Genomic DNA, 25,297 nt, shown 5'->3' with positions numbered 1-25,297 from the left:
ACTCAAGACCATGGTTCACCTTTAGACCCCCTTGCATGGCTCATGTGTTTCTGTGTGAAACATCATTCCCCACGAAGTGGGACAAAACTGAACTGATGTTCCATTTTTTGCAATGTTTGCTTAAGACTTAAGAGTCCAGTGAGATAAAATATGGATCAAAAGCACTGCTTTTGCTTCATAAAGCATCCAGGGGTTGAGTCTCACTGGACTATTTCCGACAGGATGTATGTAGTTCTGGGAAGGGATGTGACAATTCCACAGCGACCATATGATCAGTTGGCTCCAATTAATATAATTGAAATGGGACTGTTGATGAAGCCCCGTTGTGTTTATAGATTGAACTTCAGCGATCGGGAGCATTGCTCAGAGGTGGTTTGCGGGCCTTGACATGCACAAAGCCCTGTCGATCTCCAGCTCTGGCCAAAAGCAAAATAACATTTCCAAGGCTAAGGAGAACAGGGCAGAGATGGGTGGGGCTTCTGCCCTGTGAAATTAGCTGAGTGTATTAATCATACGGCAGAGGGTTGCGTCTGACCGTGGGTTTTAGTAATCGGAACCATCTGCCTCTGTACTAAGAGTTCACCCTCTAATCCAGCTTACGACTAGCAAAAGCACTCTCCCGTTCCGCTGTGCCCTTGGACAGAGGAGGCTGAGCAAATCCTTCGCTCCCAAATGTGTGGCTGTGGTTAAAAATATTTGGAGGTTTTGCTTTGGTTTTTTTTTTGTTTTGTTTTGTTTTGCCGATTTTTGACCGGATCTCAGTTCTCCGTGGCCGAGACAATGGCTTTCTTTGTGAAAAATATGATAAGTAACCAGGTAAAGAACTTAGGATTTGGAGGTGAGTCTGAAGAAAAGAAAGAAGAAGGAGGCACCTCGGACCCCGCAGCGGCTAAAGGGATGACTAGAGAGGAATACGAGGAATACCAGAAGCAGATGATTGAAGAGAAGTGAGTACCCAGCCTTCACTGCCCTGCAGAGCAAAGGGGGTGCATCCTTGGTGCACGCCTTCAGTGCCGGGGCTGATGGCTCTTGGCTTCTGAGGAGGCGGTTCCTTTGACTCTACCTCTAACCCCATGAAGGTCAGTTCTGCTGAAGCAGAACCCTGCAGCATCCCTGCTTCCGGATGCTACGGATACAGATGGAAGTGAAGAGCACTGCGTGACTCTGTCCACCATGCTTAGCACAACTCAACAACAACTAGGACACTGATAATTGGCCTTGATGTAATTGGTAAAGGAGAAAAAAATGGAGAGGTCATGTTTTCCATCTTTCTGATTAAAAGGCTTGCGTGACATAGGTGTGGATATTTAGGGGTACCACCAAATAGTATACTTTCAGGCTTGGGAACTGAATTGCATGCAGGTTTTTTTTTTCTTCTTCTTCTTCAAAAGAAAGTCAGAGGAAGTATAAAATAAATATGTAACCCCAGCTAACAATATGCATGCTGAAGTGTTCAGTGTTCTGGGGAGCTGTGGTGAGTTTTACAGCTTTATATATTATCAAAAAGTAAGATGAATAAATGAACAGAGAGAGTAGGTATGTGTGAAAGCGTAAGACGTGACCTGGAGAAGCTAGGGAATGGAAATGTGGCTTTCCACCTGAAGTTCTTTCAACTTTCCTGTATGTTTGAAAGCGTTCTTACTAAAATATTGAACAGAAAGAACTTGCTCCCTACCCATACCACATTGGCATTGGATACATCGCCTTTTCCTGTTTCTTTGTCTAGAAAATTCGAAGGTTGAGTACAGTGATATCTCAGGCCTGTTCCAGAATGCTCTGGAGGTAGAACCGAGTCAAGAACACTTGAGCCCAAGGCACCTGGTGATCAGTCACATTTATCTGATTGTTTCACATGTATCCCATCTTCAAAGTCAGCTTTGCTTGTCATGGTTAGAATTACTTCTGAGTTTGAAGTAAAAAAAANAAAAAAAAAAAAAAAAAGAGAGAGAGAGAGAGAGAGAGAAATGTAAATAAAGAAAAAAAAAAAAAAAAAAAAAAACAGAGAAAAAGAGGAGTCAGATGTCACCTAAAAAATGAAGACAGGATTTATGCTCATGCAACGCCCCAAAGAGTTCACAGCAAAAAGCTTACCAGGCCTCCCTTGGGTATGCAGAAGACCCACATGTCTACTGAGTGGCCATGAGCACTCTTTTGAACTCTTGGCATTGATCTGACCCCATAGGGCTGCTTTCCTGCTTGTGTAGAAGTCAGCTCTCACTCGCAGAGAGCCCTCTATGACCTGGACAACAACCCCAGTGGAACGTGCCAGCCAGTACCCTTCAAGTTCCCTTGTTATGCTTCAAGCCATGCTTCAAGTTTCAGTTGTTCTCAGTCTCAACCCTAACTTCCCAAAGAAACTTCATTTATCCAATTGGCCCATCCCACACAGCCATTTGATAGTGCCTTTGGATAAATTCAGCATCCATCATGCACTTCTGTGGGCAAGCAGGGAAGGAGGCAATCCTTTTGAGCTTTGCACACATTTCCCAAAGCCTTATGCTTCTGCATAGATAATCATGACCCAGGGAGTCCATTTCAAGTTGGCCTAGCCATGGATCCAATTAGGTCAATGGTTCTCAACCTTCCTAATGCTATGACTCTTTAATACAGTTCCTCATGTGGTAGTGACTCCACCTCCCTCCCAAGCATAAATTACTTGGTACTTCCTCACTGTAATTTTGTTTGTTATGAATTGTAATGTAAGTATGTAAGATATCTGATATGTGACTCCCAAAGGGTCCAGACTCACACACTGAGAACCACTGAAGTAGGTCATCCCCAGAGCAGGCCCCCAGTCTGGCTGGCATGGTGAGAGCAGACATTGTTCATTCTTAGACAGTGCTTCTGACAAGGGGCACTGTCTAAACACTGTCATGGGGCCTGGCAGCAGTGGCAACAAATGAACGGAAGCAACTTAGCATCCTGTCTGCAAACACCAAAAACCAAAACCAAACAAACAAACAAAACAACAACAACAACAACAAAAAGACCTCAGGGAGGGGCTTATTGGAAATGTAGCCTCCAGTTTCAAAGGTTCCGAGGCAGCCAAAGAGGAACACAAGGGAAATCAGCCTTCCCCATGGGAGTGGGGGTGGGGATGCCGAGGCTCAGGGTCCAGGACCACACAGTCCTCCCCCTGATGCTCTGTTTACACAAAGACATTCGGGGACCAGCTACCTGAGTGCTGGAGGTCACAGTGACAGTAAAAGGGAAGCAGATATCAGGGACTTGGAGGGGAAAGTCTGCACTTTCCCCAATGTCATGGTCAGTGGCAGACAAGTGTGTCCAAGGGTCCTGCTCCCTAAGCAACCTGGAATGTGCGGGGCCCTCTATCTCCTATGACCCTGTTTCCTGTTCTTTACCTTTTTTAGGATGGAGAGAGATGCTGCATTTACGCAGAAAAAGGCAGAGAGGGCATGCCTACGAGTCCACCTCAGGGACAAATACAGGCTTCCGAAGGTAAGGAAGTGTTTGTTTAAGTCTTAGTAGTAAAAAAATGGAGAATGTTTGATTATCAATGAGGTCATGTTGATGAATAAGTGTATGTCCTAATTCACATACATGCTCTTGTTAAAAAAAAAATCATTGAACTAGGATGCCATGTTTAATGCTTATAAAACTGATTCATAAAATCAGTTACTGATATTGATAAATGAGGGGGGCTGCGTGTGTATGAATGTGTGTGCGCGAGTGTGTATAAATGTGTGTACACTCGTATGTGTGTGTACATATGTGTGTATGCGTGTGTGTATATTTGTGTGTGTGTGTGTGTGTGTATGACTCATGTGAGAACATTTGTGTGAATATGAATTTGGGTATGCATATGTGATGGCTCAAATGTGGTCAGAAGACTGGCTTGCTGTTGGTCCTCATTTGCAACCAGGTTGCTTCGTTGTTACAGAACTTTGTACAATCATACACAACGAATACAATGTCACAGCTGACATTTATTAAGTTCTTCCTAGGTGTCAGGCATGGTATTCCACATGTATTGATTCACTTAGGGCCCATTTTTACCTCCATCTTACAGCAGAAGATACAGGCACAAAGCAGAGCCTCCTGCCCTAAACCAGGGCTTACACCCTTAAATTCCTGCCTCCCTTTGAAGGGGACAATTGGTCTCTCTCTTTGGAAGATGACAGAATGGTGGTGACTCTCACCTGACATCTTCTCCATCTCAGACCTTTTGAGAGGTGGCTGTGGTCTGATGTATTTCTGGCTAGTGGAAAGAGGATGTATTGACAGGCTGTGGCACATGGCTCAGAGATGCTATTCCAGGGCTTGTCCCCAAGGGGCAGAGGGAGCGGCACTGGGCTATTCTCACTCATTTCTAGTGTTCCCATCCTCCTCACTTCCTGAGGAACTACCCAGGTCCATTAACTATCCTGCCTTCACCTCCTAAAATGGGTGTTCAAGTTTGCACTCTGAAAGTCCGTTCTCTCTGCAGAACCCTGTAGGTCCAGTACAGCCAATGTAAAATTCTTCCTAAATGCAAACCCCCCAAAACAGGCCACATCCATGTCTTCATGGGTTAGAAAGGACAGCAAAAGTCTTTCCTTCAGTGGGTCTTCTGCAGATCCCTGGAAAAGCTAACTCCAGAATCCACAAGCACTCATCAAAGCGAAGGGTCTAGGCAAAGCCAAAACTACTAATGCCAGCAGCTTAGAGGCCATCCTGTGGCAGCCCCCCAAGATTCCCACAGAACAAAGCTGTGCTCTCAGCAAGAGAAGAAAAGCACCCCCATACATCCAGTGAGTCAGGAAGGATGTCCCCCACCCCCACCCTGCACCCCATTCACCTTTGTTACTTTTCTCCACTGTGCTTGCATTTTTAAAAGGAGGGAACTGAAAAACCCCTCTCCTTCCAACCTCAAACCCCTCCCTCTTCCCTTCAAGCCCCTCCCCTTCCAACCTCAAACCTCTCCCTCTCCCCTTCAAGCCCCTCCCCTTCCACGCTTATCATCAGAATTTCCTGAGATTCTCTGGGCTGAGTGTGTCCTGCCCTGTGCAGGCAGCCTGTGTCTGAAATACAGTGCTAAATAGAAGTCCTCAGCAGTGTCCTTCCCTAGGCTGGATTAAAGCAGCACAAATATTGCTTAGGATGGAGCAGATGGGGCACAATTCAAACATGAGAGAGAGGGAGAGAGAGAGAGAGAGAGAAAGAGAGAGAGAGAGAGAGAGAGAGAGAGAGAGAGAGAGAGAGAGAGAGATGCATGCATACAAACACAGATGACAGACGCACACATACACAGGGACACACACAGACACCACACACAGAGACAGACACACCCCTTACACACAACACATACAAAACACATAGAGAGACATACAATATAGACACACACGGACAGACATGCACAAACACATACATACACACACTCAGACACAGGAATACGCATACCACACCACACACACATATACATCACACACACACACATACCCCCTACACACAACACAAACAGAGAGACATACACATATAAACACACAGAGATAGACATATACAGACACAGACATACACACAGAGACATACACATATAGACACACAGAGACATGCATACACACACAGAGACACACATATACACATACCCAGGGACCCACATACCACATCACACACACACTATACACACAGAGACGCATTCGCAGTCACACACACACTCATCATCCACACGTGCATCCACACATGCACAAAGGTTGGGTTTTTGGAGGCTTCATATCTGACAACACTCTGCCCTCATCTGAGGCTCTAAGAAAAGGGGGGGTCTCAAGCCTGGCTCTTCCGGGAACATGGTGCAACTTCTGAGAGCCTCAGTTCCCCCTATATAAAAGGAGGACAGTGATGCCTAGCTCCATCTGATGAAGCTTTGCTGGAGACAAAGCAGAAGACGTAGTACAGCACCTGGCAAGTGGCAGGATCTCACTGGGGGTAGGCGTGGTGATCGGCAACCGCAAAACCATCTTATTTCCTGACAGAGACACTCAGGGGTCTAGGAGACTCAAGGTAAGCATGTCCATGTCTGTCGTCAGTGCGACAGTGCGACAACTCAGGCCCCTGAACCGAACCAAAGCGCTCGGCCTTTGCTCGTCCCCTTCTCTAGTGGGGAGTTTATTATTCTTGTTCATTTCCAGACTCGGGCGGGGCACCTAGGGTTTAGCAGCATAGACTGGACTCTAGACTCTAGATTCTCTTCAAAGAACCAACAAGGCCAGATCCTGTCCCCAAGCTGTCCTTTGAAACCAGACTTCTCCATTAGAAACAATATAAAGAAATGAGTTCACTTCCTTAAACGTTCAACTTCTGTCCATACTCTTTGGAAAATGGCGGCCACCCAATCCACATAGGCAGCTGCTTGTCCAAGCCAGCTGGTGGCGGGGGATGAAGGAATTGGGAAAACCACAGCAGAGTCCAGTAGTTTTTATTAAGTTGCCCCCAAACCCTTCCTGCTAAAGCTGCCTCCGACGCACAAGTCTTAGAAACGACTGTTTCATCTTCCAGCGTTTGTGCGTGCGCACGTGTGTGTGTGTGTGTGTGTGTGTGTGTGTGTGTGTGTGTGTGTGCCTCTGTGCCATGAGATTATGGAGGTCAGAAAATAACAGCCTTGTTGGTTACCATCTCTGCTTGTTTGAGACAGTGTCTTGTTTATCTCTGCCTATCCCAGGCTAGCTTGTGGAGCTTGTGAGCCTGTAGAAACTGTCCTTTCTCCACCTCCCTTCTCACTGGTTACAAGGCCCACACTATTGCATCCAACTTTACACGAGCCCTGGAGATCTGAACTCAGGCCCTCGTGCTTGTGTGTTGAGTACTTTTTACTCACTGAACCATTTCCCCACCCCCATCACCTCATTGTCTTCATGAATCCTGCAGAGGAAGCCTTGGAGGCCATCTGACCCCGTGTTGTGTTGTCACCTCACTATACACCCAAGGAAAACCTCCCGCAGCTCAGGAGAGTTAAGGAAGTTCAGGAAAACCAAGACTGGCTGTGCCTAGTGAGTTACAAGGCAGGATAGGGCTCAGGCTTCCTGACCACGGACAAGGACAAAACACAAAAGGATTTAAACACACCCCTTGTACCTATGGTATTGGTCTCTGCTCTCTCTGAGTGCAAAGTCTGAATTCTATCTGGCTTAAAACTACATTGAAACATATGGATAACCCACACTGCCCTACTGACTGCCTCTTTTAGGGACAAGGCACTGAGTCTCTCCCACTCCCACGAACTCCAGAGGGCCCTCTGCCTTCTTGACTTCTGACAGTTTGCAGAGACCTCCCAGGCTGCCTAAGCTCCAAGTACACGGATGAGAATTCCACTCAAGAACTGTACAGTCACAGTCCTTAGGCCAGCTGCCTTTCGACTGGGAGCCTTCCTGTGGTGTTTCTCAATGACAGTGCAGTTTGTAAGACTGACTCTATAGGGTGTTTTAAGAATTTCCCAGTGGTGTGAGAAACACCAAAAACCCTGCTGTTTATGACAGGATGGCCTGCTTTCTATAAGTCTCTTTCACAGAGAGCTGTGAAAACAGTAATAGAATTAATAGAAACTGGAAAAAAATCAAATGAATCATATTTGCCTTAGTCTGTATAGCACCAGAGGCAACTTACCGCCCCAGCCTTAACATACCACCCCAGCCTCGTGCTTGCCATCGAGCGGCACCCTTGGGCGCCTCCTCTGCCTTCTGAGTTACATGTCCCCTTCCCTCCTCACTGATGAGGTTCAGGGAGCAACAGTCACAAGAGCCCACAAGAGTCAGAAGCAGCTCTGGAGATGGGCACCGGGACAGAGGCTCCAAGCTCCCCCCAAAAGAGCAGCTCTTGAGTGTTGCCACCTGCAGACTTGACCATGGAGCTCAATCCCAGAGGCTGCCCGCCTGGGTGATCCCCCAATGCCAGGCGCCCCCTGGTGGTAGTCATCTGAAGGACTCTCCCTGTCCCAGAGCCCGCCCTGTGGCTGGTAACAGCATTAGGACTCTGTAAAACACAAGTCTGGATGACAGGCTACCCTTTAAACACACATGGCTTTGCTGTTGAGGCTGAAGGTGTGCATTTTAAATCTTCCTGTGGAATACTAAGAGGGAGTCTGTTTTTAAACAGCTGGGGTGGTATGACTCTGTAACGACAATACTTGGAGATAAGCTGACAGAACTGGAGTATCAAACTGCAAGTAAAGATGGGCGGGGGCAGGGGGGAATGAAGTAGGGGTGTTCCAAAGGCCGTGCTTTTGTTCCAGTATTGTCGCCAGAGCCAACCTGTGGCAGCTCTGCTGGGTTTGCCACATTACAGGCGAATCTTCAGCCTTCCTTGGACTGTGCCACAGAGCCCTTCCTTCCCATCAGAACCTTTGGCATGCTCTCAGAATGCCACAGCCAGAATCCGAGCTGGAGACTTGTAGTAGTCAGAGACCCTAGACTGGAAGAAGGTGGCACTTTCCTGCCCCTTGCCTCACAGTCACTGGCTCTGTGATAGAGAATGCCCAAGGCCCCTAGGACCGTAGTCAGGGCATGCTTCCCACACAAGGTCATTGGAGGAGCATCCCACCGTGGGCTCTCCCCATCTATCATCGCTAAATTCTCTTCCTAGAATAGATCTAGGTTCCAGGATGACCACCACAGCTCCCCGGTACCAGCGCCGGAAGACGTTTTACTTTTTACTTTTTTGCATCTAGGGAAGGACACACTATAGGTACAGACTGCATGCGTAATCATGAAAAGCACATAAATGGAGAGGTTTGTGAAAGATTGCAAAACCTACTGGGACAACAGGGACACTTATTCTTCATTCGGGATCTTTCCGTGCCCCGATCTCCTCATGCCCTCTCTGTCAGTCCCCTCCACAATGCTAGACATGAGAACTGAACAGGTGGGCTAAGAAAATGGCCCTGGTCAGAGAATGCAGTTCACCTGGACTCTAGTGACCATGTGACCGCCACTCCATCCACACAGCCTCTGTAGCATAAGCAGCCCTGTGTTATCTGATGACATATGGGGAAGGCGGGCAGTCAGAGCAGAGTGGTAGCAGTCTATAGGGAACTGGGCAAGCTCAACACACCCTTTAACTAACAAGGGCGCTAGGCTCTTGGTTCACGACCCCCGTTGGTCACTGCCACCGTGGTTACATAACCACGGGAGTCAATTTAGACCCTTTCCCTTGGCCAAAGCCAAACAGGGAGCAGATCTGAGGAAAAAATGCCTTCCCAGGAGCTGTCAGGTTTAATGAGGACAGCTGTGTCACATTTAGGAATTAGAACTGTACTTTCTAAACAAGTTTACTTGGCTGGTGTTTCCTAGGCAAGAGAGTTTCCCTCTCTTATAACCAGCTGGAAAAAAACAAAAAACAAAAGGGACTCTTTTCTCTTTCTTTCATTCATCGTTTGTTCGTTTTCTCTCTCTCTCTCTCTTTCTTCCTTCCTTCCCTTCTTTCTTCCTTCCTTCCCTTCTTTCTTTCTTTCTGTTTTGTTTTTTGTTTTTTGTTTTTTGTTTTTCAAGACAGGGTTTCTCTGTGTTGCCCTGGCTGTCCTGGAACTCACTCTGTAGACCAGGCTGGCCTGGAACTCAGAAATCCGCCTGCCTCTTTCTCCCAAGTGCTGGGATTAAAGGTGTGCACCACCACTGCCTGGCCAAAAGTGACTCTTAACAATGCAGAACCTAGGCTTTCGGATGGCCATTGTTAATTGCAGTAGTTAGAGAAGTCTGCAGATGAATGCAGAAATCATGCTACAGCACTCCAGGAGATGGATATGCAGATACATGTCTATGGGATGGATATATAGATATACATCTATGGGATGGATATGTAGATACATGTCTATGGGATGGATATGTACATATACATCACATACCCCGCCTTGTTGAGTTCCTCCGGTTTTCAGTTACAGCCCATTGGAGTGTTTAAGAGGCCTTGCATCCTCCATACTCATGTGAGGTGGGATCAGCTCTGTCAGTTAGCTACTGCCCCTTGCTCTGCATCTTCACAGTTTCCCTTCTGCGGACTCCCGTAGAGGGAATCACCTCCATCCCAACTGAAGCAAGCAAGCAAGCGGTGCTTTTCACCTGAGCATACCTTGGCCGGCCTGGTTCCTGCCTCCAGGTTCCGTCTTCCTTTAGCACTCTGGCTCACAACCTTCCTAATGCTGCGGCCCTTTCATACAGTTCCTCATGGTGTGGTGACCCCCCCCCCCCACTCCCAGCCATGAAACTACTAATTTTGTTGCTGTTATGAATTGTAATGCAAATCATCTCATATGCCAGGTGTGTAACTTGTGACCCTGGTGGGGGGATCGAGACCCACAGGTTGAGAACCACTGTTTCAGAATGTCAGTGGACTATCCACACACTTCTTCCTGTCTGAGCCCCTTGTTTTCTTAGCACTGGTGGTTACTTCAGCCATGCAGTTCCTTCTCCTCTGTTTATCCTTCTCCTTCTGGTTTACCGCCAGCTCTATTTGTTTTTCTTCATAGATTACATCCCCCCGTCCATCCCCTTTTTCTAGCTTGCCACCTTGGCCGTCTCCCTGGACACGCAGGTCTGTACATTCCTGCTGGGTGTGGCTACATCTGGCTGTTGTTTTCTGCTGCCACCTATATGCTGGTGACTCCAGCTTCCATCTTTTCCTGAAATGTCACTACCCGGTCACCTCACTGGGAGAGCAAGCTCACCCCCAAATGCCTTACTCCTTACCCCACAAACTTGCTCCTACCCAGGCCGCACTGATGGCTGTCATGGCCACCCACGGCCAGGTTGGTGCATGAGAAACACACTGGGCTCTTCTGTCTGTTCTAGCCGCAATCACCCAGCTGCCTTTATTCACCTTGTGGATCCTCTCAGCTTGTCCCTCATGTAAGCTGCGACTCTTTCCATCTCTGTCAGGACAGCAGCTCTGAGCCTTGGGACTGGAGTCAGAGGTTTCCACAATGTAGATCTGTTCTTGTTCCTTCCCTGTCTGAGTCCCCCCCCACCCCACCCCCCCGCAAAGGCTAACTATGGCTTTTAAAAGAAATCCCAGCTATGGCTTTGTGACCTGCACGCCCTGCCGTGGCTTTGTGGCTTCTGACTTCCTGGCTTCACTGCAGGCTGCTCCATGCTCCCCAGACCCTCATCCCACACTGTCCCTGCACCCCAATTTCCACACTCCCCTTCCTTTAGAGGAGATTGTTGGTTTAGTGTTGTCTCTTCTAAAACTCCCCATGGCTCCCTCTCCAGCTGAAGGCTGGATTGGGTCACTTCCTCTGGGTTCACCTGATCTGGTGTATATCATTGATTCTCAACCTGTGGGTCAGGACCTCCTTGAAGATCGAATGACCCTCTCACAGGGGTCACCCCAAGACCATCAGAAAACACAGATATTTACATTATGATTCATAACGGTAGTAAAATTACAGTTATGCAGTAGTAACAAAAATAATGTTACAGTTGGGGGTCACGAGTAACTGAATTAAAGGGCCGAAGCACTAGGACAGTTGAGGACCACCGCCCTATGTCATCTTAGGACCCTAAGCATTCACAGCTGCCACACACTTCTCAACAAGACTGACTTCATCTTTGTCCCAGTGCCTAGTATGGACCAGGATACATAGAAGTTGAGGACACAGACACACATTTATACTTACATATGTATACATATAAACACATATACACAAGCACACACGAGAGAGAGAGAGAGAGAGAGAGAGAGAGAGAGAGAGAGAGAGATAATATTACTGCTTATTGTGAAAACAGAAAAAGAATAATACCCCATATCCAAAAAGCAACATACCAGAAACAACAGAAAGATCCTGTTATAAGAAGTATATTCAAGTACATTTTCATGCAAAGAACAGAGCAGGATTGGACATTAAAGTGTTGTATACCAAAAAAAAGGCTACTTTATATTATAATTAAAATGCAGTATATTTTCTAATCCAGTAAGTGAGATGTTTTAAATAAAGCCACAAGATTCTTTCTAAAAAAGTAACTGAGCCCTGTCCCCAGCCGATTCAAAATGTATATGTAAGTCAAGCCAAATTAATAAGAGAAAAGAGTTCCACAGTGTGCCCCAATCCTATTAGCAGAATTGTCAATCTGGGTCAGTCACTGGAGAGCATGCTGTCCCCCTGCTGAGCCGCGCGACTTAGTTACACCTGGCGTTTGTCTGCCCCATGAAGGGCACTGCTCATTATGAAAGTCTCTCAATACAGACGTCTTTAAATGTGTCATATAGTAAACGCCACTAGAGTTTAATTTAGAACATGCTTCATTCAAAATATTTACATAATTCTAAAGATGGCTCAAGGCTCCTTCCGCAGTCTTTTTAGGATTAGAGGTCCTTGGGGCTTCTGCAGGGCCTGAGACACAGAGCCAGCATGTCTCTAGCAGCTGCTTCAAGTGAAGTCCCCTTCTCCCTCCTCCCTTCCCTCCTCTGCCTGTCCTGGTTCCCATTACTACTACTCCTCAGCGCCCACCCCCCACCCCTCAAGAGCAGTTGACTGAATGTCCCAAGGGACAAGGCAGCTTGAGACACAAAGAGACAGGGTTTCCTCAGCCATGCCATCTCTCTCTCTCTCTCTCTCTCTCTCTCTCTCTCTCTCTCTCTCTCTAGCTTTCAACTGCCCTATCAGAATGCCAACTCAGAGAGGCAGAGTAATTTCCCAAGATCACACAGCCCGTGTATAGAATAGTGGGATCATACACTGGCCTGATCCTGCAGACCTATTGTCCTGCAAGATGAACAAAAACAATAACAAAAGTGGCATTCCTAATAAGGGGTGACCTGTGTCACTGGTCTAGTATTTTCTGTGTAGTTAAGGCTGGTCTTGAACTTTGGAAATCCTGTAGTCTCAGCCGTCTCAGTTCTGGACTTATAGGCATATGGCACCACAACCACGGGAAACGATACTTTTGCAAGCATCTGCCTTATAGGACCTCATTTTCCTCAGTTGAAGATGAGAAGCTTAAGTAGGTTCGCTCTCCCAGCTTCTGAGGTTCCTACGGGGAAGGAAAAGCCATGCATGCACAGCTGTTTCCTAGAAACTCAGATAACTTCCCATTTCCAACCAACACTGAGAACTGAGGGCCTCTGTGGGGAACAACCAAGCCGTGGCTCTTCTATATTCTGGGTGTGCCAAGGCCTCCTTAAGAGCAGCAGGGGCAGCAGCAAAGGCAGCCACCCTCGGGCCTGCAACACCTGAGGGGCTTTTTCAAGCATCCCCTCCCTCCGAACCAGGACTGGGGCAAGTAGCCTGTGGCAAGAATTAACTACTGAAGGTGATGATGTCATAAGTAAGGGAGCCTCTGCCCAGCCAGCTGTTTGTTATATCACCAGATCTCCCTCACATCAAACAGATGTTTGCTTAGCCACTCTCAGCTTCAAGAGGGCAGAATCATCTGAGATGGCATTCCCCAGGGGGGACCCCAACATTCCGGCTTCCCTGGACAAGGTAGATAAGCAAGGAAGCCATTAAGACAGTCTCTTGGATACCCGGAATGATAAAAAGGATGCTCTGTGCTAAGGCAGTCCAGGGAGATGGAGCTGGACGATCCTGTCCCTTGTAAGGAGACTAGGTCTGGTGTTTCACAGCAGGAGCTGACTGGCATACATGCACACCAACCTCCCACCCCACCCCCAGCTCTGGCTTCTAATACCTGGACCTCTAGGCCCATGGTGGTCACTCTATCCAGAGGCATTCTATCCACGGTTCTATTTGCTGATGAGTGCAGAGATTTTACTCCCAAGCATAGAGGGGTGGGGGCCAGGACCCCCCCCCCCCCCGTGCCCAGGATTGTCTTTTCCATCATTTGCATTTGCTTGGGGGATGCAATGTTCCCGTTTCACAGGAACTCAAAGAGAGCCTGAAGTCTTTTACCCCCAACTCCTCTATCAGAAATACACAAAGGATAATCTTATAGGAGAGCAGCCCATTAGGATAGGTAAATAAAAACAAAATGGAAATGCAAGATTGCCTGGGAGCCCCTGGGGATTAACTAATTACTCTCACAATGCTTTGAGTAGGAACTAATTAATCTGTTAAGCACTGGGAGGGGCTAAGTCACCTGCCAAGTGCAGGCTTGCCTGGGCTGCAGAGGCTGAGTTGGAGGTCTATAGAGAGGGCCAATATGAGGACCATCTCCCCACAAAGCATCAGACCCCTGCCTCCTAAGCACATTCTACAGCCAGACTCACTGTCACTCTACTTGGAACTAGATAACTGAGGCTCCAGGGAAAAGTTGTCCATCCCCACATCCCCAAGGCTCTCTTGACAGAGACCATCAGAGCTCGGGGAAGACTTCAGCCACCTCACCCCTCTAAGCCCATTTAGAGATGGAGGATGAAGAGTGCATGCATTATCCCGACATAGCTCCCAGACCTTGGGACAACCAATCTCTGATGGTTTCCGCTAGGTCCCCAGGTGAGGGATACTCCCATCTCCCTTAGGTATTGACTTTACTAAGGGACTCCACAGACACAAATCAGTGCGGCCTGATTCAAACTAATGGCCATTCGCGATTTCATGATACAAGGCCATTTAAAGGCTGCAGGGGTGGGTGCTAGCATGGGCCTTGCCTACCATCTCTAACTCCCTTCCATGCTCCTGAAATAAAGTTCACCACATATAGCTACCAGATAGAAAACAGTTTCAGAGTTGTAGTCTGGAACAACAACTACTACGAGCCTTTCCCAGGGGTCCTTTATTCCTTAGTTGTATTATTGTTGTTATTATTATTACTAAGAGCTCTATAGCATACAGACAGGAAACCAGGCACGACACACTTGGAAATCCTGCTACATCCATGCAACATGGTAATGGATCCAATCATACAGAGTGCCAATGAGGACCCTCACCTATAACACACATGGACTGGCTACATGCCACACTGATCTCCAGGCACTGGGAGCCAAGGTCAGGTTAGACATGATTCTGCATCCCTGAGGGGAGCCCAGCGTAGCAGAAGGAAAGGAAGGAGCAAGCGTTAAGCAGGGGTCGCCACTAAAATGTGCAAACCAAAAGAATGGTCACTGTCCACCACCCCCTGGAGTGGGGCCCCACAAGTCACGGCACGGAGCTGACAGGCTCTGCAGAATTTACAATGCTACTCTGGACGGGGCTGGGATGGACTTAGCTTCTGCGCACATCGAGAGAGGGCCTCTGGGGCTGGAGAGATGGCTCTGTGGTTTGAGAGCACTGGCCGTTCTCTGAGAACACTTGCTGTGTTCAGGTCCAAGCACCCACATGGCAGCTCACATGGTGGAGTCTGTAACTCCAGATCCAAGGCAATCAGTGTCCACTTCTGACTTCTGTGGGCACCAGGCTTGCTTGTGCTTGTGGAGGCCACATGGTGACTCAAAAACATCTCTCACTCCAGTCCCAGCTACTGCGTGCATGCACACGATCCAAAGATATACATTCAGACAAACACCCAAATACAAAATCTCAGAGGGGGGAGGAGAAGGGAAAGGGAGGGAGAGATAGACAGACAGACAGAGATGGAAATAGGGGAGGGGGAGAAGGGAGAGAGAGAGAGAGAGAGAGAGAGAGAGAGAGAGAGAGAGAGAGAGAGAGAGAGATCACTTCTGGACTTTTATTCAAGGGTTCCATTACCAGGGTTTCTGATCTAGTAGTTCTGGGTAGAATTTCCATTTGTAATAGTCTCCCAGATGATGTCAGTGCTGCTGCTTCTGGGAACACAGTTGGGAAGTGTTTGAGTTAGAAGGCTCTGGTCAGCCCAAGATGCATAGAGAGAAGGCGGGGACCTCCCACCCCAGAGTTGCATGCAGTGTCTGCCGCTGTCTCCAGGGTCAGGGCCACTGCACGACAGTCAAGCATGTTGCTCACACCGCTCATCCTTGACAGTCCTACATTTCATTCAGCCACTTAACCAGTCAGTCAGTTTCAGAGTTATCTCTCTGTGTGTGTTTTTTTTCTTATGTTTTTCTCACATAGAGTGAAATGGACGAGACACAAATCCAACTGGCCGGGGACGATGTGGACTTGCCAGAAGATCTCCGAAAGATGGTGGATGAAGACCAAGATGAGGAAGAGGAGAAGGATTCTATCCTTGGGCAGCTGCAGAATCTCCAAAACATGGACTTGGATACCATTAAAGAAAAGGCACAGGCCACATTCACAGAAATCAAGCAGTCAGCAGAGCAGAAGTGTTCTGTGATGTGAGAGGCTGCCTTCAGGAAGACAGGGTTCCTGGGGGTGGGCATGACCAGCACACATTATAACTTAGCAAATATATCTAGGGAAGCTGCAATAATGAAGCTGTCTACCGGCATGTAGGCAATGATTTGGTCGATCTTGATGTCCCAGGCACGGCACTAACCAGCCCTCACATCACGGAACATGTCTCCCTTTAGTTATAGCCACAAATAACTAAGAAATATCAGCCATAAGTTATGTTGTGGGGCCATCTGGTTAAAGATCTTTAGGACAGCCAGGAGGAGTCAAACAGAAACATTTCCTCTCCAGCTTTCTTCCTTAGCGAGCAGGGTCTCACGATGTCCAACCATCAGCGTGATCACCTCCAGAGGAAAGGCTGCTTACCTGGTACCAAGACTACAGGTGACAGAGCAATCAGATGTCACACTACTTTTTACTTGCAGCATCCTTGATATCTATTTTTTTTTAAACTGGCTCTCAGACACTGTGCAAGTCATTTTGTGTTTCTGCAACCAAATATCTGACATACAAAATCATAGATGGAAGAAAGACTTATTCGGAGTCATGGTTCAGCAGATCCAGTCCATGGTTGCTTGGCTGTATGGGATTGGGCAGAACCCCATGGCAGGAAGGATAGAGAGTGGAATAGCATCCAGGAACAAGCAATGCACAGTGAGCTACTTACTTAAGCTGGGTCCTACCTGCGACCCTTTAATACAGTTCCTCACGTGGGGGTGACCCCCCCAACCACAAAATTATTTTCTTTGCTATTTCATAACTGTAATTTTAGTGTTATGGATTGTAATATAAACATCTGTGTCTTCTGGTGGTCTTAGGCGACCCCTGTGAAAGGATTGAGACCTACGGGTTGAGAACAGCCACCCTAGTACATCGTGCCAGATCACACTCTCTCAGTTAACACCAACTCCTGAGAATATGGGTTAGGGCAGGGAGGATGTGTATATTAGGTCAGAAATTCTCAAACATTCTTTTGTGACCCCTTTCACTTGAGAAATTTTCACACACACTGGTGTATATATGTGAATATTCACTGACAAGTTATAAAAAACTGAAACAACTTTACATACAGTTTTAGCGTTTATTAAAATAAAAGGAAATGTGTATTCTAAGATGGGTATACTTATTTATTTGTATATAAAATTTTTAGTTCTTTGCTGACTATTTGATACTGTAAGACACATTTTCAACATTTTTTTAGAATGGATCAATATGTTGATTTTTAGGCTGAATGTGGTGACACATGTCTATAATCCCTCCACATGGGAGGTAGAGGCAGGGTGACCAGGAATTGAAGGCCAACCTTGACTACAGAGTGAGCTTGAAGCCAGCATGGGCTACATGAGACTCTGTCTCCTGAAACAAAAACTGTTTCAAAAAGTTTTGTAATCATCCATGTCCAATACTCCATTTTACACAAACGCAGAATATAAAACGACAGATCACCATTCCAGAACGTGTCGGAGTTCTCTCCTATTCCCACACCAAAATTAATTTAGCAGCTTATTATGGAACTCAAATCAGCAACTCAAATGCAATTTTTTTTGCGTTTGTATATGTATTGGGTGTGCACATGTATATGCATATTCACGTGCATATGCCAGATGCCCGTGGAAACTAGATGCTCAATAGAGATATTGAGCCAGGGTCTCTCCTTTGAATCCAGAGCTCACCAGTTGAGCTAGGCTATTGAGCAAACTTGATCCAGGGATCACTGGTCCCTGCTCCCAAGATTACAGACAGACTCCCTCAGCCTGGCGTGGCCTCTGGATAGCAGCTTCTAGTGGGAGCCCAGATGAAGAGGCTGTTTCAGGGGAAGTTTACGCTTGCCCTCACAGACTCGCCCTTGTCTCTTGCTGTAGAGGTGATTCGCCCGGTTGCTGCCGCCGCCAGTTCCTTCACTGACTGTAGAGCCAGTGTTTCTAAGCTTTCGCCTCAGAATGGGGACCAGCAGCTCTCCAGGGGCCCTCTGAGTTTCCGGTGCCAAATTATAACTATTAAGCATCCACCTTGTAGGCTGAGTAACTGCCGGTAGCACCACCCCCACCCCCCCCCACCCCCCCGAGAGACAGCTATTCTGGGACTACTCTGGAACTCAGCGCCTCAGGTACTAATTTGGCCATTTGATTATTTTAAAACTCACTTAATAAATTATAAATGAATCATTTATTTATTTATTTATTTATTTATTTATTTATTTATTCTAGAGAACTCTGACTAAGTCAGAGGGCCAGGATGAGGTGTGGTAGGTACACTTGCCTTTGATCCTAACCTTCAAGATGCAGAGACAGATGGATCTCTGTGAGAATGAGGCCTACTTAGTCTACAGAGAGAGTTCCTGGCCAGCCCAGGACTACCGAGTCAGACCCGATCCCCTCATTTTTAAAAAATGAAATTTGAGGGCTGGAGAGATGGTTCACCGGTTAAGAACACAGACAACTCTTCCAAAAGGTCCTGAGTTCGATTCCCAGAAACCACATGGTGGCTCACAACCATCTGTAACAGGGTCTGATGCACTCTTCTGGTGCGTGCCTGAAGAGAGCTACAGTATACTCGTATAAATAATAATAAAAACCAATATTTTTTAAAACTGAAATTTGACATGATTTTATTCTCAGTAGCATTAAGGAACAAAGTTCTTAGCAGTAAATTCATCAATGGATGTGGAAAACCTGTACACCGAAAACTGAAGTGTACATGTATCACAAGACTTAATGCATCCTGGTTCACATCCTCTGAAGTACTGCGTCAGTGAGGTCCCAGCCATAACGCCACGCGGAGGAAGGAGGAACTGCTCCTAAAATTTCACTGGAAAGGCAAATGAAGTTGGAGATACCGGATAAATCTCAAAGAACACAAGATTGAAACATCTGCTTGCTTGGGGTTTTCTTGATGCTTCGGTAACCATGGCAATGTGGTACTGATGCAGACCAATCACTGAAACAGCCTCCAGAGCCCAGAAACAGACACGCACTTACATATCAACTGAGTCCCCTGACTTCTACAAAGATAGTTCTGAGAGGTCCCATGTATTTCCTTCTGCTCCCCTGAATAATTTCATTTTTTAAATAATTACTCTAGAGTACAAAACCAGGAAGTTGACATTGGTCTGATGTGTGCAATTATTGTACTATCATCTTATCACACGTGTAGGTTTGTGTAACTATCACTACAATCGAGATACAGAATTATTCCATTACCATGGGGTCTCCCTGTGCCAACACCACCATATCCCATGCCTTTCCCATCACTAAGGACTGCAAACTATTGCATTATTCCCAACCAAATGAGTTTTGACAGTGGTACCAATGTAATCCCTGAACACATTAAATGTGCAGAAATACATTAAATCTAGACTCTTAACTCATAATATGTAAAAATTTTAATTCAATGTGGATTAGACCTAAGCCTAAAGCCAAGTTTGTAAAACAGAGAAATCCTTGTAATTTTAAGATAAGCAAAACTTATTGATCACTTGACATCATGAAAATGTAAGACTTCTCATCAAGAGACACCAATAAACTAGGTACATGAATTCTAGGTTGGAGAAAATATTAGCAAAGTGCATATCTGACAAAGGACTTGGATGCAGGGAGTGTGTATACATACACAGATATGTGTATAAGAACATGTACAACTCAAAAATTGAAAATAAGAACAAAAGCTCAGCTTTTATTTTCAATCACAGCAAAATACTCAGTAAATAATATTATGCAAATGACCAAGCCTATGACCATGTGCCCAACCAAACATTAGGGAAACAAAAATTGACATCAGTCCTAAAATAGCATATCACAAAAGACCTGCTCATAGGTTAATAGAAAGACTGACTTCACCAAGTGTTGGAGAGAGTACAGGGCAGTCAGGACACATGCATGTTATTTGAAGAGAACATAATATAATAGCACAACTACTTAGGTGAAAGATCTGTCAGGGTTATGTAAAAGACTCATATGCTAAACCAGAACCCTTCACAAATGCAGAATTCCAGCTAATGGGCCTTACAGTGAAGTCTGAAATCTGCTTTTAAAGGCACAAAACACAAGAAACATCTAGGTAAATGCATGGGCAGAATGAGTATATGTTCTAAGAAAACACTGACGTTGGGCCTAAGTGGTAGGCCCGCAAAGCTTCTAATGGTTTCAGTTTTCTTATATCCTTAAAATTGTTCTATTTGTTTCATACTTCATAGTTGAATGCCAGGGCCGGAGGGAGCTCCTCTACTCTTACCAGTGGCTGAAACAAAAGGATAAAAGGAAGTTTGGGATTCACTATGTACATGAGACTCTTATTTCTCCCTCCACCCAGGCATCCAGAAATGAACACTGCTTCCTAGGCTGATGTTTGATTGCAGGGCTTCTGTGTGAGAGTTCGAAGCACTGCATAGAGTGTTGATGGTGTGTTTCAGTGGTAGCATGCATGCCTCAGACACACAAAATCCCAGTTTCAATCCCCAGGACCCCACAACAAGAAAGCATTGACTAATATACAAATGTTACTCTCATTAAACTCTACATTTTCTCAAGAATTGAAAGAGAAATACAGTCAGCAAAACATCTCGGGGGGTAAGGATGGCTGCCACCAAGCCTTATGATATGAGTTCTACACTCCCCGAACCCCAAACCCACGTGGAAGGTGAGACTGAACCATGTGCACACCCACACACATACACACAAGAAAAATACAATAAATGTCAAAACACTTTGTTGTTGTTTTTGTTTTCCTTGATATAGAGTTGTAGTAGAAATTATTAAAAATTCTGGCCCAGGGTTTCTACACCACCTTTGGTTGTTGAGTTCCCAGATGAAAGACATGCTCTGCCTTTCTATTTACAATAAAGCCTAAAGCAGCACAATGGCTTAGCAGCTGTCCACCCCCCATGCTGTTAGAATCTACCTTCCTATCCATAACCTAAATTACTACTTACTATGTTTCATCTGGCTTGCTCCTGGCTCCAATTGGGCAGCCCTCAGGGTCATGCTTTTATGGCTCAGCTAACCCATGGTGACTTCTCTTTCTTCCTCTTGCATATTCTCCCTTTATTCCACCGGCTTCTTCCTCTTTCTTCCCTCCTCGTAGATCTCTCCCACACAAGTCCCCAAACCCTCAACCCCACCTATGTCTCTTCTGCCCAGTTATTGGCTGTTGGCATCTTAATTTACCAATCACAACTAACGGGAGGGGGGTGGATCATTCAGTGTCATATATGCAGACTCTCTTGTCTTTGGGGTAACCAGTCTTGGGGGCCCCAAATTAGCAATAGAATACAAGCAGCATTAGACTAACCCCACTACACAGAGTTTCTCTGTGTAGCCCTTGATGTCCTGGAACTCACTCTGTAGACCAGGCTGGCCTCAAACACTCATAGATCTGCCTGTCTCTGCCTCCCACATGTTGGGATTAAAGGTGTGCATCATCACTGCCCAGCCAGTGCTAGGCTTACAGGCTTAGGCCACATGCCCAGCTTGCTTCTATAAGCTTGACTCCTTACAGTACTTCACTCCAGCAGACCAGTGAAGTACCTGTGTTTTGAAACAGGTCCTTGTCTCACCATGCCATCTTCCAGGTTTGTCCAAGGTGTGCGATCGTTTCTCCTTCTTTGTACATTTATAGATTTAGTATTTCTTTCACGTGCATGTATGTGTGTGGGCATGCATGGAGAGGTCTGAAGACAGCTTGCAGGCGTCAGTTCTTGCCTTTCACCATGGGGGTCAAAAGGCTGTACTTCACTTTTAAAGATTGGGTAATGTTCTACCATATGCATATGTGGCATTTTACACTCATGTCCCTGTAAATTATGGCATTATGGGTGCTAAGAATGTGGGTGAATTCCTGTTGTCAGATCTTCCATGTGTATTCATGTGTACATGTGTGGGCTTGCATGTGGAGGCCAGAGGGTATGTATGCATATCATTCCTCAGGACTCCATCTACTTCAATGTCTTGTTAATGCCATTTAGAGGCTCGAACCTCTCTGACTGACTAGACTGCCTGCCCAGCAAGCCCAGAGAGTCCCTGGGGGACTAAACTCTGATCCTCGTGCTTTCATGGCAAGGGTTTTACCAACTGAGCCGTCTTCCAAGCCCTCACTACTGTTTTGAGTACCTAAGGGCAAATAGAATCGTTGGCAGGGTTTTCTTCACTGATAAATAGTACTTTGGAGAGACGACAAAACTGATGCCTATTATAACTTAATTATAAAAATGTAGAATCACACAGCCAGGTGTGGTGACACACCCTTTTGATCCTCCTCAGGAGGCAGAGGCAGGTGGATCTCTGTAAGTGGGAGTCCAGTCTGGTCTACAAATCAAGTCCAGGGCAGCCGGGGCTCCACAGAGAAAGCCTGCTTTGAAAAACAAACAAAGAACAAACACAACAATGAGAGAGAGAGAGAGAGAGAGAGAGAGAGAGAGAGAGAGAGAGAGAGGAGAGAGAGAGAGAGAGAGAGAAGAAACAAGGAAACAAACAAACAAACAAAGAGAAAAAGAAGAAAGAAAAAACAAACTAGAACAATGTAACAAATCCACAGATTCTGTTCTTTACCTAACTTTAAAGTGCTATTAGCCTTGGAAGCTGGTATTTGTGCAGGATCATTCTTGGGCTATGTGATTTCTGAGCTGTGGAAAGATGGAGTGTGCATGCCAACTGATGCTTGCTTGCTTTTGTAAGCCATTTCTGAATCCTCTTAGACTTCCAAGTTGGTTTCACTGAAGATCATTCATTTAACTCACAGGACCTTCAGTCAGTCCTGACCTACACTTGAATGAAGACACTTCTGGGCAGCCTCAGAGTCCCTATTGGAAGCATCTGAGGCTAATTAGATTCACCAGGACATACAGGATCAGCACTTCCGTGGCTTAAAGGGTCAAAGGAGGGCGCACAAGCAAATGGACCAAAAAGAAAGAAAAAAATTTGTCCACAAAACCACAGTAAACCAAGTAAGTTAACTATCCAAATAGGCTGCCACGGCATTGCCAGAGCCACTGAGGACAAGCAATGGCAACCCCAGAGATGGTGTGGTTTTACAGCAAGGCAGCAGAGACCCTGCAAGAAAACCCTGTCTCCTCAGTTCATGAAGGCTCCCATCAAAGGCTGTCAGGGAACCCCAGTCAGCACTAATGCTGACAAGACAGGAATGGACTGAAATGCCCCTGGAAAGTGATCAGATGATTCCTGTGGACTCGTTGAGAGAGAGAACAAAGACAGTTGACATTTTCAAACGTACGAGAAATAAAATTTTACAGAACTCCAGATCACTGAATACAAGAGTGTGGAAAATGTATCTGTCCCATAAGTAGCTGTGTGAAATAGATACATTGCTTAATAGTCTTCTCATGTGTAAATAGAGTTCCTCCTAATTACAAGACGGCAACGCCGGTGCTGGGATCCTGCTGATGAGATCTTTACTTCCATATAGCTTAGATTCCAGTGCCAGCTGGGAATCATATCAACAGAGAAGTGGTAAGGGTCACGGGTTTGATGACTGGTTGATGCTATAGGGAAAAAATAAAACGGTAATAAAGAAAATATAAAAATTAGAGGGAGGGCTCTTCTGGGAAAGAGGGTAAGGTCGAAGGAGGTAGTTCCAGATCTGGGAAAGGGGAGGATTTTATACAGCAGGGCGGGGGTTTTGATTTGATCCTAAGTGGAAAGATTTGGATGGGTCTTATTCAAGGAATAGATTGACCTGTCTTTTATTGTTATTATTATTATTATTATTATTATTATTATTATTATTATTATTAGTTTTGTTTTGAATCATGGTCTTACCATATTGACCTAACTGATCTGGAGCCTATATCTGAAGCTGACCTTGAAATCATGATCTTCCTGCCCCAGACTCCTTAGTGCTGGGATTGCCAGTGTATGCTACCACATGCAGCTTTGATTTCCTTTTTCCAGCAGTTGTCTGACTGCTGGGTGCAAAGATAGGCTTGAATAGTAACGGGACGAAGACAATTAGAAGGACTGTGGACTGCACTGGGTTGGAGAAAAGAGACAAATGGATTCTCAGAGATACTGAAGCTAAGGCTGTAGGAGAGAGAAAGTGTGGTGACATCCATTTGATGGGTGATGTGAAGATGGAATAAAACAGCAGTGGAAAGGCGACGCATGGTACGCCATCAACACCGTGATCAAGATGTTGGTGATATTGACCAGGACTAAGGCCAAGGGGGGGGGGGAGACTCTTAACTGGTTCATCCCTGTAGGACCAAAGGCAGAGTGATCAGGAACTTTGACTTGATGGAAATTGACCTAATCCAGAAAACCGGACATTTCTACACCAATTAGAGGGGGAAAAGAGAATAATGGAATTTTGGACTTTGTCAGTTAGCTCTTCTACATGTATTGAGAGGATCTTAGACTTTTTTATCTTTCAGATGTAGTCTATCACATTTTGTGCTTGACAAGGGTCAAACCATTTGCAGCCCAGGGATAAATCCCACTAGACCATGGTGATGATACCTATAGTATATAGTGCTATATTGGGTTTGCCAGGATTTTAAGATTTTCATCCATATTTCTCAAGGATATTAGTATATAATATCTTTGATAAATATCTTCCACTTTCCTTATCGGGACTGGTGTGAGGATAAATGCTGGTCCTATAAGGAGAATTTGGAAGTCTTGCCTTTTGTTTTGCTCCATTTCTTTGGAAGAGTTTCAGATGTATTGGCATTTGTTCTTTAATTGGTTGACAGAATTCACCCAGGAAGCCACCTGGTCCTGGGCTTTTCATTTTTGGGAGCATGTTTTAAATTGCTGGTTCCATCTCCTTCTGTCTTAATATTAGTCTGTTCAGGTAGTTTATTCTTCATGATTCACTCTTGGTAGAGTGTATATTTCTGTGAATTTATCCAAGTCCTCTATGTTATCCAATTGTTAGTCTGTAATTGCTTGTAATAGTCTCTTATGATACATTGTATTATAATACAATCCAAATCAAAAGCCTAGTGATCATTTTTATAGAAACAGAAAAAAACATTTGCAAAACATGAGTCAGGTAAGGGATTACTACTTAACATATATAAAGAACACATATATCTCTATAAATTTTCAAAGTATTAACAGATTTGCACAGTAACCAAAAAAAAAAAAAAAAAGTCTAAAAACAAAACCATATTCCAAAGAACACACGAGAATGCCCAATGGG

The 25,297-nt window shown here is 45.6% G+C and overlaps 1 protein-coding gene across 1 annotated transcript; it reads left to right on the top strand.

Moving 5' to 3' along the window:
• The first annotated feature begins 647 nt into the window (after positions 1 to 647).
• Positions 648 to 17,258, top strand: Cplx4 (complexin 4). Its single transcript, XM_021215055.1, has 3 exons — positions 648 to 947; positions 3,372 to 3,459; positions 15,905 to 17,258. The coding sequence occupies exons 1-3, from the start codon at positions 781 to 783 to the stop codon at positions 16,130 to 16,132; spliced, it is 483 nt and encodes a 160-aa protein (XP_021070714.1). The 5' UTR covers positions 648 to 780; the 3' UTR covers positions 16,133 to 17,258.
• The last annotated feature ends 8,039 nt before the right edge of the window (positions 17,259 to 25,297 follow it).

Source organism: Mus pahari, chromosome 15 (genome assembly GCF_900095145.1).
Source record: "Mus pahari chromosome 15, PAHARI_EIJ_v1.1, whole genome shotgun sequence".
NCBI classification, from domain to species: domain Eukaryota; kingdom Metazoa; phylum Chordata; class Mammalia; order Rodentia; family Muridae; genus Mus; species Mus pahari.
This window is presented reverse-complemented; position numbering and strand designations above follow the sequence as displayed.